Genomic DNA, 18,371 nt, shown 5'->3' with positions numbered 1-18,371 from the left:
AATTGAAACCTAAAACGACATTACTGCAACCCGAGCAACACCAGGTAGGCACAGTTAATCCATACTAAAACCCTGCTTTGGATATGTTTATTTTGTTTTACTTATCTACTAACTAATATTAATTTTTTAAAAGTTAATTTGTGGAAAGACAAAATGGATTCTTGTGCAGTTAAACCTTCATTGTTTAAAGTAGACTTTAAAATGAGAACAAATTGGCAAATTAAACAGATCCATAATGATAAATGAACCTATTTTAATTTTTAAACTTTGATTAAAGTTATGTTATTTTATTTATTATTACTATCTTTCTTTACTGATATTTTCTTGTATTGTTAAAACTAAAACATTTCTAACCAAATACGATTTTCACAAAGTAATTTAAATCCAATGTTAAATGTAACAATTATATAACGGATTTCTTTTGGATTTTAAAAATAAGTTTTAACTATTTTTTTTTTTTTTTTTTGATTGTTCAAACTAAATGTGGATTATTATTTGGAAGATTATATTGCATCCTCCAAAAATCATATTTCTAATGCAAAAGATAATTTTCTTATAACTTAAGCAATTATAATTATTTTCTACAGAGATTTTACTTTCAGTAACTTTACATGTTATCTTTTGTAATATTTTCTTTTCAGACTGGCCAAAAAGAACCAACTCCAGCTCTTGATAAAGCCATTGAGAATTGGTATAAAAAAACAAGAGATCTTAGGAGACAGGTAAGGAAGAAACGATTTTACATGGTTGAATCAATCTAGTGTTAATTACATTTTTGACAGACATAATAGCTTGAGCTAAAAACAGAAGAGGATATCTGTTTGGTTTAATGGGTATAGTTGCGTATTATGAAGTCGACTAAACTGAACAGAATTGTTTTACAGTTATTTACACATGAATACTGATAGCGATGGTATGAAACTGCAATTGTTCTCCTCAGATATGAATCCGATAGCAACTTGTATTGATGAATCATATAAAATTAATCATTTCTAATAAATATTGTGCTTCAGCTTCTAAATTACCCGAAAAGATTGATATTCCATTAGAATAAAACAAGAAAACTTTAATGCACAATTTCTGTATTTATGAAGTTTTGTGTAGTTTGCTGAAGTGTTATTAAAATTCTTCTAGGCATACGATACTAGTGATATACACAAACTGCTTACACACAAATCTACACTGCTTTTAATTTCGAATGTAGCAGCAAGTTCTGGAAACATGCATAACAGAAAGAACAGTTGAAAATAAGTCATGCACCATCAACTATGACTGCAAGTCCATACAGATACATACCTAGAAAATATAGCTATTAAACCTGACAGTGATATTTGACAAGAAAGAAGCAACCTTAGTAGAAGTTAGTGTTACTAATGATGCTTGGTTAAATAAAGTTGAGAAGGAAAAGATAACGAAATACCGCGGTCTTATGTATGACATGAGAAAACTGGAATCTTAGGAAGATCTGTCATTTCAATAATTATAGGAGCAATTGGACTCATGAAAAATAATTAAAAAAAAAACTACCTGGTGAATATACTCGTTGAACCAAGTGCAGAATAGGTAAAAACAATATATATTATAGGGATGGTTAGAATGGGTTGGGGGGGGGGAAGGAACAAAAAAAAAATATCAAGGGAGATAACTCTAATTATGACAGTTATTTTCTTTTAGTGTCTGCTAGACGACGCCTTGGAAGTAAACCATATTGTACTTGCATATGTTTTTTTTATACGCAAGAACAAAGCTTCTTTCTACCATAAAATGGTTTTGTCTTATAAATCTCTTTTTATTGGTGTGGTGGTAAAGTTTGGATTAGTGTTCTGACCCCTTTCAAAGGTACATGCATCTACACCAGGTCTCGAATAAAAATGAATGTATTAACACCAAAAATGTCTAAAAATATGAAGAGGCTTTATTTTTGAGTGAACAAAGCACAACAAAATGTAAATAAACTATTGCTGTCTGCCTGGATGTGAAGAAGATAAGGGCAAATAACGCTGTCATAGCTAGAGTTATTGACCCCGTTTGCTTCCAACAATGGTTTTGTTCTGGTTAGGTGTAGTGTTCGGTTTAATCCTAGGAAGTCTATCCTCACAGCCTTTACTTTCTTTCTGAGAAAAGATTTGTTTAAAGCCGAGGCATCCCTATTGGAGAATGCTGATGGGATTACTCAGGTATTTTTTGTAGGCTGAAGTGTGTTTCTCCTAATGTGCTGGTTTCTCAAAACCACACTTGACCTTGTGTCTAACTTTCTGGTAAAAAGGTAACTAATATATCTTACACTTAGTTGGTTTTACTCCTTATTTGAAGTTTGAAAATTTACAAGTTTTCATCACCTGTCACTCTGTATGTCTAATGTGACCGTCGGGTTAAAGGAGACGCCCCTTTTCTTTTTTATATCTCTTTTCAACAAAACTGTAATAAAGTTCTGCCCTGGCTCTCCTTTGTCACTTGATCATGAACCACTCTGCACAATAATCGCTGATGACTTAAAAATTGACTGTGCTAAAATATGAAGAGCCCTTATCTAGGCTATACTACTACATTTAGGACCCCATGAATGCTCTTGACCAGCATCTGTTTTGAAAACAATACTTAATCTGCAATTGATTTAAAAAATCCCCCCCCCCAAAATAACAGTGTAGAATATTTTGATATGTGTAAATTGGGTTTGCTGACAATGCTCATTATAAATACAAAAATGTTTAATAACCAGTTGTTTCAAACAATGATTGACAAAAATGTAGCTTTTTTTTTTTTTTACATAGGCATCACCACATTATCAAGGCCAAGAGGCCACTCAAGGATAAGGGTTAAAGAGTGTACAGTAGAAATTGGACAATATAGTAATCATTAGTAATGAAAATTTGGTAAATTTAATAACTTATATGGAACGGCTCATCAAGAACTCATTTACGTTAGACTTGAAAACAACCATATTGTAGTCAGCAGGAAAACGGAAGACAATTCCACAGGCGTGCAGTTCTAAGAAAGAAGCTTTGTTCATGGAATCTGCGTTTAGGTTTAGGCACAGATAAAGAGTGGGGGGAATTATTGATAGTGTTTACAGCTAGACGAGTGTTTCTTGTGAAAGTTTGGCGAGGGGGGACCATAGATTGAAGTTCAGTCAAACACTTTCCATGAAAATAACGATACATCAGAGACAAACTCGCAACATCTCTTCTGTGAGATAGAGGTTGCAAGGAGGAGAAAAGGAAATCTCCTACGAGGCTACGAAGTCTATTTTGAACTCTATCAAGGCAGGACAAGTCCTTTCTAGCAGCTCCTGCCCAGATGTGGCAACAGTATTCCATCCTTGGACGTACCTGGCTCTTATATAGAGAATAGAATCAGCAGTGAGATATTTACCGGATCGATAGAAAGATCTCACCATTTTTCCAGCGGCCTTGGCAACAGATTTGATGTACGTGTTCCATTTAAGATCAGGAGTAATGGTCAAGCCCAGAAGCTTGTCAAAACTTGAGGCCTCCTGAAGACAAGAGCCATTCATTTCAATTGATGCCAGATGTGGATTAGAATGTTGATGATGTAAAGAGAGAAGCATGGTTTTAGATGCATTAAAAGTAACCAGCCACTCCTTTCCCCATTGTACTACGTGCTCAAGATCAGAGGAGAGAGAATTGGAGAGAACTTGGTCGTTTACTGTCTTAGATGTGCTACCATAAATGGTAGTGTCGTCAGCATAAATGTCTACAAATGATGTAAGGATGTGATTTGGAAGATCATTAATGTAGATCAGGAAAAGAGTTGGGCCCAGGATCGACCCCTGAGGGACACCGGCATTAATACTGTGAGCTTCTGATTTTGCCCCTCAACTACTACTCTTATGAACCTATCAGAAAGAAATGATTTAATAATTGAGAAGACTTTTCCAGCTATACCATAGCTAGCGATCTTATGAAGTAAACCTTTATGCCATACCCTATCAAAGGCCTTAGATATGTCAAGAGCAATTGCCCTAGAAAGATTGCCACCGTCGAGAGATTTGCTAATCCTATGCGATATAACTGTAAGCACATCTGCTGTAGATCTAGCAGAACGGAAACCATATTGAGTGTCACTAAGAAGGTTATTTTTGTTGAGATGGTTGATTACTTCTGTATTTAACACAGATTCTAGCAACTTACTCATGACGCACAGGAGACTTATTGGCCTGTACTGAGAGGGGGATGAGCGATCACCTGAATTCTTAAATACAGGACATACTGTTGAAATTTTCCAGGGAGATGGGAAACTATTCTCCTTAAGACAACGTTTAAACAGTTTTGTAAGTATGGGCGCTAGTTCAGGTTAAAGTTTTTTGAGTACTATAATTGGAATGCCGTCAGGGCCAGTTGCTTTACTGGAATCAAGGTTTTTGATTAGTTTGGCAACATCACGTACAGATATACGTATATCACATAGCGTGTTTTCTGATACAGGAGGAAATATTGGGGGTTGGCGGCCTTGGTCGCAAAGGGTAGAATTAGCTGCAAAGTTCTTGACAAAGAGTTTGGCTTTGTCTGATGCTGACGAGATTACCTCAGGTCCATTGATAATAATTGGGATGGAGCACACGCTTCTGTTCAGGATTCTGTTTGCTATTTGCCAAAACTGGTGGGAACCAAGCCGCTGCTCAGCTACTTTGGACTTAACAGATTGAGCATACAACTCTCTTGCGTTCTTTATTACTTTCTTACAATGGTTGCTGGCAGTCCTGAAAGCGGCTTTAGTTTCCATACATCTATTACGTTTGAAGCAGTGGAAAAAGTGATTTCTGTGCGCAATGGCAGCAGCACATTCTGGAGAAAACCATGGCTGGCTGTTAGGTTTTTGCTGAAACGTTTTAGAGGGTATGAAACGGTCAATACCTACAATTAACCATTCAGTCAGGTCTAATACTATAGAGGACACATCCTTTTTAAACATGGAATGCAGAGGTAGATCAGATATAAATGTACGGAAGCTATCCCAGTCAGCCGTAGTGTATCGATATACTGTACGATGGAGAGGTACGTCTGGGGACTTATTACATTTCATTTTTATCTTAATTGATACAACAGAGTGGTCGGAAGATCCAAGAGGCGACAGAACAGAAACTGAACATAGTTCAGGGCAAGTTGTGAGAAAAAGGTCTAGTAGACTCGCATACTGGCCGTCATTGTCGGGCACACGGGTGGGTTCCTGAACAATCTGAGTGAGGTCATAGGCAATGGAGAAATCATGACAGAACCTCCCCTCATCATCGGTCTTGTTTGAGTGGGTCAACCATTCGACGTTGTGAACATTGAAGTCTCCACATACGTGAATGTTAGCTGAAGGATAAGCAGATAGGACTTGGTCAATTTTCTCAGATATGCCTTGAAAGATAGTAACTCCGCTGTTGTGGGGGCGATAGAGAGTGAATATAAATGCAGTAGTGTGAGCTAAAGCAACCCGGAAGCACATATAGGGTAAGTTAGGATCTTCCCTGGAGATGTCCCTACCACATGGAAAGCTATCTTTAATATAGGCACATATTCCATGCCCATGGCGATCTTGGGGGTCAGATTTAGAAGTTAAGTTAGAGTATCCTATAATTGCAAACTCTTCTAGGGAAATAGCCTGTCCAATGCCAGTTTCACTTAAAAATAAAAGGTCTGGTTTAGTCTCCTGTGATTGGGTTTCAACCTCTGGAAGGTTAGAACGTAGACCCCTGATGTTGGAGAAGGAGACATGGTAGTAGGGGTCTACGTTGGAAGTTGGAGAACCGGGTTTAATCGTGTATTTTTTCTTGAAACTTTTCATGATGAAATTTTGGAATTTGTGGACAAGGTCGACAGATTTACTTAGAGCAAGACAGAGAGGGGAAACTAAGAGAGAAAAGAAACGAAGAATTTTTTTTTTTTTTTTGTAGCTAATGATAAGGTAAAGCCGTAACAATTACCCACTAGTATGGCATCGAGAGGCCCCACCAGAAGCTACTGCATGGTCCAGAATCCATTCACCAAATGGCAATACAGCAGCCCCAGTACTTTGCACCTGCTGATAGGACAGCCTCCTTAGTGGTTAATCCAAGGTTCGGGTCCCTGACTATCAGGCGGATAACGTCAGCCCAGACAAAACGTTTACCTCCAGCACCCTTACTAGTGACATGGCTACAAGGATAACACAACGCAATCCTTGGGGTTTAGACTGTTTTCTAAGGTTTATATAATTCAGAGGTAAAACATCGAATGAATTTAATGAGGATTATACAAGAGTATTCAATACCAACGTAGAGCAAGATATACTTTTCTTTTAAGGACTAGCTTGTGATTAAAAATTAGTACAATGCTGCATCCTTGTTGTTTTTTTGTTTTTTTTACAAATACCTCAATGGAATGTGCTTTGATGACCTTGCTGTTCTGGTGCTTCCTAGACATAAATACACAAAACTAACCCGACAATTAACTAAATTCGATCCATTTAATATTGAACCCCCAAATGCTGGAGAGTTTTCTATACGAATATCTTTTCTTGAACTGCCACCCTATGGAATTGTCTCTCTGTTTTCATGAATATACTGACATGCAAGAATTTAAACGTAATCTACCATGAAATAGTTTTGTCTAATAAATCCTTTTTTATTGGCGTAGTGGCAGAGATGAAAATAGTGTTTAGATCCCTTGGCACATGTATCTGCACCAGGTTGCCAATAAAGAGATGCATAACACCAAATCGTTTGAAAGTACAAAGAGGTTTTATTCCTGAGGATACAAAATACAACTAAATGAATGTGGCTGACTACCCGGGCATCCAGCAAATAAGGGCAAATAACTCTATCATACTGAGAGTTATCGCTCCTATCTGATGATATATGTAGGAGAGAGAAAGTAAAGCCTGGGAAGACGGACCTCATGGGTTTGAACAAAATATATCAGATTAACCTAACTGTTGCCAGCAACACCAGCATCGTTATTGAACAGGGGAAATAACTCTCTTCTCATAATTTTACATTCTCTCTTCTAGATGTTTAAGCTCAGTCGTAGCACTTATTAAATGCATTCTTTTTTTTCATTTTAGCTCTTTAGTACTCAGATCAAGGAGTTCCTTCTTGGAGCTAGCACTTGATTTCTTTGAGTTACGAAGAGTACTTAGTTAAGGATGTTCCCTACTTTTAAAAACGTTGAGTTAGGAAAACAGCGAAGAACAATTTTCTTCATTTAACCATTTTATTGTTTATCTTAGGTTTTTTTTTTTTTTTTTTTTTTTTTTTCATAAGTCTTGTTTGATAAGTCTTGTTTGATAAGTCTTGTTTGATAAGTCTTGTTTGATAAGTCTTGTTTGATAAGTCTTGTTTGATAAGTCTTGTTTGATAAGTCTTGTTTGATAAGTCTTGTTTGATAAGTCTTGTTTGATAAGTCTTGTTTGATAACCAGTCTAACACATACAGCTTAGTACTGTTACTTAGAAGACTGTGCACCATTCTTCAAATGAACCAGTGTGTGGCCTCCTACTAAGGAGTAGGCTCTAGATACAGTTATTTTTAATATTTGGTTAGGGGTTTACTCAAACAGGTTTGAAAAGGCCTTGAATTTTGAGCTTTGTCTTGAAAAGGCCCTATTTCTATTACTACCTTGAAAAGATGGGAAGTTTCTTGAAAAGGGTTTCAAAATCATATTCTTTATATTCAGTAAAAATTTTTGTCAAAATATTAAAAAAAATAAAAGAAAGTAAAATATATAAATGTTTTAGATAAAATCTAAAATACATTTTTCTCAAATTGCATCATATTATTTTCGGTATTTTTGATACAAGAGTTATGCCTTTTTTAACTCCTTGATGTAATCCATATACTCTACAGATGTAGCCGAAATGAAATTAAAAATCTAAATTTGTAAAATATTAACTAAAATATTAGTTTTTTTTTTTTGTTGATCATAGGATTCTTTATATATCAAATTTTGTTTATAAAACTTGAATTTTGTCTGGAGAAAGTCTTGAAAATTTGTATGAACCCTGGCAAAAATATCTTTTATATAGAGATGAAGACATTCAAGGATGATATCTAGTAGGTATTCAAATTCTCTCCCTATATGTTTGTGCATGAATGTTAAAAATGATCCATGATTGTCAACTTGAGTTTTAATTTAATTAAAATTTTATAAATAACATTTTTTTTAATTGACTATTTTTCATATTAAAAAAAAGTGTTTTTTCTTTTCAGTTGAGAAAAGCTGTGGTTGACCACGTGTCTGATTCGTTCTTGGAGACCAACGTTCCATTATTGGTACTGATTGAAGCCGCAAAAGCTGGTGATGAAACTGGGGTTGAAGAATATGCTAATGTATACACTGAACATGCTAACAAATTGGTTGAGGTAAGAATTTGTTCAACATACTTATATATAAAGTAAAGTCAATGTCCATCTCCTGTACTCATGATACTTTTTAGTATTAACAACATAAAAAAAAATCTGTTTGAGCAATTATCTAAGGAAAAATTGTTCTGTCATTAAAAAAGATTTCATTTTGAATCAAGTTATGTTTTTTTTATTATTAATATCATAAAGGAAGTTGGAGTAACTAACTCCGCATAGTCTTACTTACTACCTATACCTGTACAACCAGATCAAGCTGACTGAAGATACTGGCTTCCTGACTTAAAATGCACCAAACATCGATAGTTTTTTTTTCTTTTCTCTTTGCCAAATTCAATCATGTTCTGCAAAGCAAAAAACAAAAACAATTTTTTTTCTACAAATCAACCAAACCAAACACCATCAATGAATATTTGAAGATATGACAATTGAAGCATAAACCTTTTTTTTCAAAATTACTGGACTCTGCATTAAATAATATAAAAAGGGTTAATATGCCATAAAATGAAATAACCAAACCTAATACCAATAATCAAATCACTGGCTATAAATTTAATAACAGATTGTTTCTTGGATATTTATTAATGAAAAATAGGACACATTTTGTCTTTTTTTTTTAATTGCCTTGGCTGACTAATTTTTTACTTGAGTGATTTGTAAAGAAAGAAGAGTTTGGTTTTTATATATTTAATAGCATCATCATTTTGTACCTATTGCCATCAGTCAATCATTTGACTTGCTGGTTCAGAGATAGTTTGTAAGTTTGAGCATAATTACTTTGACTCCGATTCTATAGTTCTTGTTTGGAATTCTCCTTCTATAAAGAAGAGAAAAATCTGTATGAAGTACATTCCTGTGATGAAATGTAAATAGCATATTCCAAAAATTACGTAAATTGATCAAGTAGTTTATTTTTTATAAAGAAAATCATAAAACGATTAATGGGAATTAATAGGAATTAGAGCAAATATCTTGCATGTTTGAATTATTTAGTTATAATCCTTTTTTTTTTTTTTTTTTGCAAGATTATTTTCAAAATAGCGGACTAGGCAGTTACTCCTTGGATATTCATAAAATTTAATTTTCTTTTTTACAAATAAAACTACTTGATCAATTTATCTGAATTTTGGAATATTCTATTTTCGTTTCATCATGGATATGTACATCATACAGATTTAAAAAAAAAATTGTTTTGTATATTGGAGGAATTCTGAACAAGAACTGATTTTATTCCAAAATTAACTTTGACAATTCAACTTACAATATTAAGCAGACTGTTTAGTTTTACTTTTATTTTTTCTGAATCTGCATGGTTTATGGTTCCTAATTTCTATAATGCTTTTGTAGACTAAAGAAAAAAGTAGAATAATAGAAATAAACAATTTGATTAATATTCTTTTTTGCAAGTTTTTTTTTGTCCAAGTTCATTTTAGGACATGATTAGAGTATAAATACTTGTTTGTATGTGATTACAACTGATAACTTTTAAGTATGCTAATTGATTGAATAACCAAATCAATTTTAGACTCCCTCACAATCAAATGTTGATTAAAATCAGATATGGTATTCTTCCTGTCCTCCTTCCCTCTCCCTCTCTCATTTTACTTTATTTTTTGTCAGCCAAAACAAAGGAGAAAAAAGTAAAAAAAAAATACAAATCAAACTTTTTTTTTTTTTGTGAATCTTTGAAGGCTTATTTTAATCCCCTCCCCTCTCAGTAGCCGTTGGTAAAGGAGCAGTATATTTGAATTAGGAAGTGAACCAGAGCACAGAGCGGTTCATCACATGATATAGTATAAAACTTTAGAATCACACTGATTCTGTTTACTTTAGCGTAACCTTAAACTGCACCCTCTCCTCCAAGGAACGTATAAAGAAGACAAAAATGTCTGCTCCCAGAACAACATCCTACTGAAACTGATCAACTCGGTACACTCGCTAAGAAGTACTACCTTAGTTGTGCTATTCCTTTTGTTCTCCTGTTTGTGAAAAATCAACATATATAAAAAAAACTAGACTTGGGCTTGAATGATACCTGCTGCTTGATCATGACTGGCTATCTGAAGGCCAACAATCTGAACAACCTGCATCTCCTCACTGGCATTTCCCTTTCAGATGTGAGAGTGAAGGTTGACAAGCCTATTAGAGAAAGCAAAAGCTATCAGTGATGAATGCCATCTTGTTCATCGATGTGAAGTCAAAAGCTTTAGTCACGTTAAATTTCTTATAACATCTCAGGAAAAGACCACACTACAGTTGTGAATCTCCCTCCTACTGACCTGGGAATCTATCCTTCTGAGGTCCTTTCAATTCAGGAACATATTGGCACCAGTGAAAAACATTTAACCACCTTAGAACGGGAATAAAGCGATCAAAAGTTAGGACTAGATGAGGTTACAAAACTCATTCAGCCATCTGCGAATGTGAAGAGGAGAATGCTACGATATAAAACTACCTTGTCTGCTCTCTAGAGTCCAGAGTACAACAATAATGCATATGACTGTGTAAAAGTGACAAACTGTATGACCACGTGCTTCAAAGACATGCAAGGAGGGCAGTCAAAACTTCATTTTTTTTTCATTCAAAAAATAAATCTTATTCGGTTTAATGCCTATTTTACATACTACCATCTGTTAGATTGAAAATAATTTTGTTTTAACATCACAGTCGAATATTTGCTAAAACTATGTACCTATTGTTAACAAAGCTATGCAAGTAAAACAAAAAAGTCGGGCAAAAGTTGACTTTACTTTATGCATCCGATTTATAACTTGAATGTTTGTGCTAGAAAGAATCTAACAAGAAAATCCAAAATTTTTCGTATCCCTTATTCCAAGGTGGGGATGATGTTTCTGATTGATTTTGTCAGTTTATTTGCATATAGCCTAGTGTTCATATCATTCATTGTACAGACTCGCTACTTGTTACATATTGTAGCCATTGAAGTTGTGCATATTATATGACAAGTTAGGTCAAGATAGGAATTTTAATGTAATTTTAATTTCTGATTTCTTCAAATTTGATGTATGGATCTAATGCTCTTTGAAAGTAGTAACCATCATGCAAAATTTCAACTTGATCAGATTAATAGTTTTTGAGTTATCGATGTTTCCACAGCATAACTTTGGAAATAATAGAATATAGAGAAGTGAGGCCCAGATAAGACTTTGATTTATGCTTTCATTGTCAGATGGAATTATGCAGTCACACAACTGACTCTAATTTTTGGTTATTAGAACTATTTTAAGTTTCTACCCGTCTACCATTATTATTACTATAAATATAATTAGAAAGGGTAATCAGTTTTTATTAGAATAAGGTCAAAAATGGATGGTAACATTCAATGCTACCAAGACAAAGCTCCTTTTCTGGAACAATTATAAGAAACCTTTCAAGCCATGGATTGTCATGGCACAGCACCCTTCCCAAGAGTCCAACATTCAAACTCCTTAGTCTATCATTTACATAAAATATGAATTGGAACAGATACGTAACTAAAACTTCTGCTTGGAAGGTTGGCTCCCTCTAATGAGCTAGAAAACCTTTCTCACCTGGTAATATCCTAAGTTTCTATAAAACTGTCATTCTTCAAGCATGGGGGATTATTGCCACATCTGGGCTGGTGCTCCAACCGGTATTCTCTCTCTTTGAAAGGGTGCAAAAGGTATTCTCTAGCTTAATAGATCCCACAATGTCTACCAAGCTCCAGCTCCTCTTCCATCACTGCAGTTTGGTCTTCCTGTGCTCGTTTTACAAATATTTTTCTGGAATATGTTCTGACTTAGTGCACAGGTACCCCCCTGTCAGCATAAATGCATCCAATAAACCTGACTCGCAGCAAAATCCCACCCCTTTACTGTAGAGGTTCTCAGATATCAAAAAAACTTTCTCTTCTAATATTTTTTTTTTTTTTGACAACTTGAGTTTTCTTCTTGCTCCCTGTTTCCCCGAGTGTACCGGCCGAGCTTTACTTTATACTCCTCCTCTTTGTAAAACATTCACAGCAAACACTTTTCTAGCTAGAACCATTGTCAACAATTTCCCTTACTCTCTACCTGTACCTAAAACTAAGCGAAAATATTCTATGAGAAAGCTCCTTTTCTAGAGCTGCCCATCTATGGAACACAATATGATGGAGTTGCTTCCCAGCTGATTATAACATGTTCGTTTTTAAGTCCAACGTGATGAAATTCTTGTTGAGCTGTCCTTGTGAATAATCAATTTCTACTATTACGATTTATCGCTGTGTTCATTCATTAAACCTTATCCTCAAGTGGCCTATGGGCATTGATAAGTAGTGACTCTGTATAAGAAAAAGAAAAAAAGAACATGGAGAAAATTTTAATGACATGTAAATAAACCTCTTGCTGCATAACTTCCAACTTTAGATGTCCCTTTTAGATTGAACCTTTTATTACACTTCATGGCGTGAATAAAAGACAAAAACAAAGAGAAACCTATAAAAGGTTATAGGATTCTGTAGTTGTAAAACTACTTATCAATTGATTTGCATGAGAGCGCATTGGTTGTTTTTGCTTTTTACGTTTTTTGATTGCATGTACATTTGTTTTCACATTTCTCATAAAGAATAATGTCTATCACAGAGAAACTTGAATACCTACTAGATACTATCCTTGAGTATCAAAAGTCTCTGTGCATGACTTTGTGAGGACAAACTGGCATGAGGACACTTTGTTTGAAAATAAACCCTGACTAAATATTCAAAATTGTAGTATTCGCAGCACAAGTAACATCTCCTCGCTATGGCCAACCTATACTGACTTTTATGATGAATGGTGCACCTTCTCAAAGTGGTATTGCCTCGATTAATAGCATGAAGCTGGATACTCCACCAGACTAGATAAATTTTTGTCTTGGGATCCAATAAGACTAACAGACCACAAGAAAGAAATATACTATAAACATATTTAAATGGTTGATTAGGGAGACTTTACTAACTCAATGTTTGAGAGGTAAAGAAGAACTTTAATGGAATATTCGAATATCTATACGTTTCATATAGACCAAGTGTTAGCCTCAGGAAGGGGGACCTTTGATTTCTGAGAAGTTTAACTGAAGTAAAATGAAACGCCCAAGATAAAAAAAATTCTATTTTGGTCAAATCTTGTAAATTTAAATGCCCAAGAAATGGCTCACCCCTTTCAATCAATCTGTTAGGAAATTTTGAATTGTAAAAAATCTAACATACAATAAAACTTAACACAGATATTATTCTTTCGAGCACAAATAATTGTTATAATTTGTTCTTATATTACGTACAAGCTTAATGCATGTTTTGTATCATGTCAACTTTGACTGTTATAAAAGTAGTTTTCAAATTTTATTATAACCATGATTTTGCACAATTTTTCTTTTTTCTTGATTGATTAATAGTTTCAATATTTTTAATATTGCTTTCTATTTTTTTTTTTTCAACATATATGGAGAGCGTCTATTCAAGGCCTGTAACTGGGACATTCATCTCTTATAAGGTTGCCAAATTAGGATTTGTTGGATTGGAAATTCTTTTTTTTTCTCGTGGAATTTCTTTGTTCTATGTGAATTTTGCTATTGTTTTAAAATTTGTAAACAAGTGATGCATGCTTATTTATATTGCGATACATGTGAAATATGGCGGTTAAAACTAAAATAACAAAATTATGGATATACTTATGAGTGCAAAAATATGTGTATACCAAAAATCACAGAAAATAAACAGAATTTTAATAAAAAAAAAATTAATTTGCTGTTTGGAGTTGATTGACTCTAAACAGCAAAATCACATGACTTCATCATATTTAAAAAAAAAATTGTTTATTACATTTTCACCACAACAAGGCATAATGCCACTTTGGTGTAGGGAGCTACTATCAGGGGTAACATCTACTGAGGTACTATGTGGGTATTTGGGCAGCAAGATGTTTGTTCACATTACACTTGAACTTCTGCACATCAGTACAGTTGGGGAAGCAGGGACCTGGAATGAAATTCCAAAGTCTAGCGGTTCTGGGGAAGAAACTACTGGAATAGAAAGATCTTTTACATCTAGGGATCTCTACTGTGTGGGGGGGGGGAGATTTAGCTGCTTATCGGGTTTGTCGAGGGTGTTTACGTCGTGGGGGCACAAGTGCTTGGAGTTTGTCAGAGCATTCTCCATTAAAATACTTGTAGAACAGGCAGAGGGATGCAACATTTCGTCGATGGGATAGAGGCTGAAGCTTAGATGCCAGTTCAGGGCCTATCACATTGGCGACTCTCTCAGGGAGATAAAATCCGATGATGAAATGCTTTGACAAAGGATGAATATTAAATTAATTTAATTTTTTATTACAATTTTACTCTAGTATCCCGTAATTTTTAGCCTATTATTAATCCCTAATATTTTTCATTGATAGTTATTTCCATAAGTTTTCCTGTTATTTTTATTTTGATTCTGACATATTTCGCATGTATTGTGGTATAAATAAGAATGATTATTTCTTCTAAGCATTTAAAGTGTTTCTAAAAAGAGTTTTCTTTTTCTTTTTTTTTAATTAATACTTTTTGGATTAAGTATAGATTTGCCACCTTAATTATACTGACAGCTTAAAAGACACCATCTGCTATTACTCAATAACTATGTTTTCATCAACAAAATGTTATCAAATTTACTTTGTGTTAGAATATGATGTGGAGAAGGTATTTCTTAGATCCATGTTTAGTTGACATATTGTTAGTAAATTTAAAATGTTTTCATTTCATACATTCTGAACTTCTGAAGAATGATGAAAGTTTTAAGTAAAAATAATGTAACCTTTTATAAAGGGAATGAATCATTTGTAAATCAATGCTATATTATGGAGATAAGATGAAAAACTAATGTTTTATGTCTTTAATTTTTCAAGTTAAAATTTTTTACATTTATTGTTTAAAAGAAAAATATACACTGTAAGAAGTAAGTAAAGATTGTTTTGGATGCTTTTGTAAATGTTATTTTGAAGCAAGTCGGTTTAAAATTGAGTTTTGTTTGAGTAAACAGTGTCATGCTAAACATGTTCCTTTCAGCTGCTAACATGATTGGTGTGCCAAATCTATACTTTGTCTTAATATTCTAAATTTATTTTTATTGTACTAAAAATTATAAGACCACCTCTTGTGTGCGTTTCTCATCTTTACATGACTTAACACGTTTTTATTATTAATCAATTTTTATTTAAATAAAAAATACTGTAATTTATAAAATCAACTTTTTAAAATCGTATTTAAAAAAAAAAAATAAATAAAAAATTAAAATCCATCAGGATGTATTTGGATTTTCAGAAACAAGTTGATTTTAATCTGCGAATAATTAAAACAATTACATTGTGACCGTTTTATAAAATTGGATTTTAAGTTTAATTTAATTATTATGTTAGCATTTTATACATTAAATCATAAAACAAGCTAAATTTATGACTAATTTTATTAAGGTAATGTTGGATTAATCACTATTTATACAATTATTGGATGTAATGCATGAGAATTTTTGTTAATAATTTTAAAGCCAAAAATGACTTCCGATTCAACAGCTTAAATGATTAAAAATCCTGAAGAGTAACTAAATAATTCACTTTATTAAGATTAAAATGAGAATTTATTTATAATATGCCATTTTGGAATTTGATGATATTAAAATTTTTTTGCTTGAACTAATGTTTAAAATCGAATATATAGTGCTTTGTGTTTCTAAACCAAGGAAATAATTTTACAATGATTCTTTTTATAATCCACCCTCTTAAGAAATTATTTTTTTTTTAAATTTTTTACTTTATTTTTTTTTCAAGGGATGTTTGGAAATTAATAATTGAACAGATAAAGCAATGAAGAAATATATGTATATATTAAAAAAAATCAATTTTTAAAAATAAAATAGATAGGTTATCATATGTGTTGAAATTAAAATGCCATAAATAGTTTTGAGTGTCATGTATATCTTTTAAAATGATGAAAAAGACGTACAAAATAAATAATACATATTTAAAAAAAATTCTGCTGCATATTGGTCCCCACCTTTATTTTTTAACAACTCCTCTATATAAGGTTAAACTTTTACAGTATTGTTTGGTAATTATATTTATTAGGTAAAATTGTTTAAAATTTTAACATTTTTAAAAAAGGTTAATTTAAAATGTTGTTTGAATGTGAGTTACTACAGGCAGAGGGTATGTTATCTCACAATTATTTTATATAAACTAGCTGCCATACTAGTTTTAAGATTAGTGTATTGAGAAATTCTTGAATCTTTTATAAGATGCAACAAGAGGTCACATGATGCAACTGGACATGCTGCTTATGTGTGAAACAAATACCTTACTACTTGACTTAAGTGATACGCTTAGAAATTTTGGGTTTACATTAAATCAACAGTTGAGGTTTTAAAATATTTGAAATTTTCTCACATTTTTCTAAATCTATTATATTGTCTCATTTAATTATAAAATTATAGGTAAACTATTTTTGACTGTTTTCTCAGTAACTGGTTTAAAAGTGAAACGGTGTGGACACTAAAATAATTCAAATCAACCAAAAATGTGTTGATTTATTATACACCGGTTGTCAAGAGACAGATTTTGGATTGTTTGTAGACAGAATCACTTCAACACAGATGTTAATTTATAAGTTTTTTATAAGAAAAGAGCAGACAACTAAAAAAGTTTAGGGTTGAATTAATGCATGCGTGCTTGTGCGCATATGTCTATATATCGCAGACTTTTGTACCATATACTCATTAGGTAGGGATAAACAAAAATTAATCAGTAAACTATTGAATTTTACAAGTGTTTTTAATCCACACTTTCCTTCCTTACAAAATAAGTAAGCAAAAATCTGTAATAATCCAAACTGAATAGAAAAACAAGAACATGGTTTATGAATTTGAATTATTTTTTTTAATATTAAAGGTACTTACAGTTTAAGATTCACATCAGCTTGAGTATTTCTGTCAGTTTAGAATAACCTGTTTCTTTTATCTTTCTTTTTACTTCACATATTGAACTCCATAGTCTAATTTCAGTTAATGTACATCAAAACATGCACAGATTTCAAAGATAAAAAAAATGTGCTTCCAGTTATTAGAACAAAGCATCAAACATTTATTTTTCCAAGTACAAAAGGTCCACTGCTTGACCTACCTCCCAAAACTTATATATTTCGAGCTGTCAAATTTTCCAACATTTGTTGAAATATTAAAAAAAAAATGTAGTAGTTTTTTTTTCTAGCACATCTGTTATAAATTAAGCAAATATTTAACCTCCAAAAGCAGTATTTTATTTCATATTAGTGTTTTTAAATTTCCAAAAGTAAAAGATCTGTTCAAGCAGAAGTTATATATATATATATATATAATTTTATTTTTTTTTCAATTTTTTTTTTTTTTTAAATAATTAGCTATGAGGAAGCATTTTTCAAAATTATTAATTTAAACATGTTATTGGTTCATTAAAAAATTTTGGCAGTTTCGTTCAGTTTGAGGTCATAGAAAATATAACCTCCCACAAAAAAAAAAACTTGCCTCCGAAATTTCAAGTTAGAAATTCTTTAAGAAAAAGATTATCTCTTAATCCTGTGTTAATCACCTGAATGTTCCAAACATGGTTAGTCCCATGGGGGTGTTTATACAAGCCAATCCAAAAATGTTTATAGTGTTATTTTGTAAAATATAGTTATCATGCTGGTTCAAGATATATATACAGTCCCTGTTGAACAGTTTGAATCCTTTGTATGTTGATTTTAATATAAAATATACAGCAGTTTTGTTCTAGGGTGTTGCAAGCAAACAAAAGGAAAAATGTGAAATTACCAATATCATTTAACTGATGTTCTTGTTAGACACACGCACACACGTTATCTTGGAAGACGTCTTTTTAGGTTTGGGTTACTACATCATGAAACAAGATGATCAAACAGTTTAAGGCAGTACGTGATACGTGACTGTTGATCTTTGGGTAATTGCCTCTCACTTAGGCAGCAGAGAATGCGTTTCTGGCATAAAACATGTACATTTCAAGGA

At 32.8% G+C, this 18,371-nt stretch overlaps 1 protein-coding gene across 3 annotated transcripts in view; it reads left to right on the top strand.

Annotated features, from left to right (window-relative positions):
• The window catches only part of LOC145283625 (catenin alpha-2-like), a 214,834-nt gene that overhangs the window by 130,468 nt on the left and 65,995 nt on the right, over nt 1–18,371 (top strand). For all 3 annotated transcript variants that reach the window (XM_080132578.1, XM_080132575.1, XM_080132576.1), the window contains 2 exons: nt 642–722; nt 8,192–8,344. In XM_080132578.1, the coding sequence (XP_079988704.1) occupies nt 642–722; nt 8,192–8,344 (234 nt within the window). The remainder of the gene's footprint in view (nt 1–641; nt 723–8,191; nt 8,345–18,371) is intronic.

Source organism: Euprymna scolopes, chromosome 8, assembly GCF_053919585.1.
Source record: "Euprymna scolopes isolate OS-2025 chromosome 8, ASM5391958v1, whole genome shotgun sequence".
Lineage (NCBI taxonomy): Eukaryota > Metazoa > Mollusca > Cephalopoda > Sepiida > Sepiolidae > Euprymna > Euprymna scolopes.
Note: the sequence above shows the minus strand (reverse complement) of the source record. Positions and strands in the feature narration are given on the sequence as shown.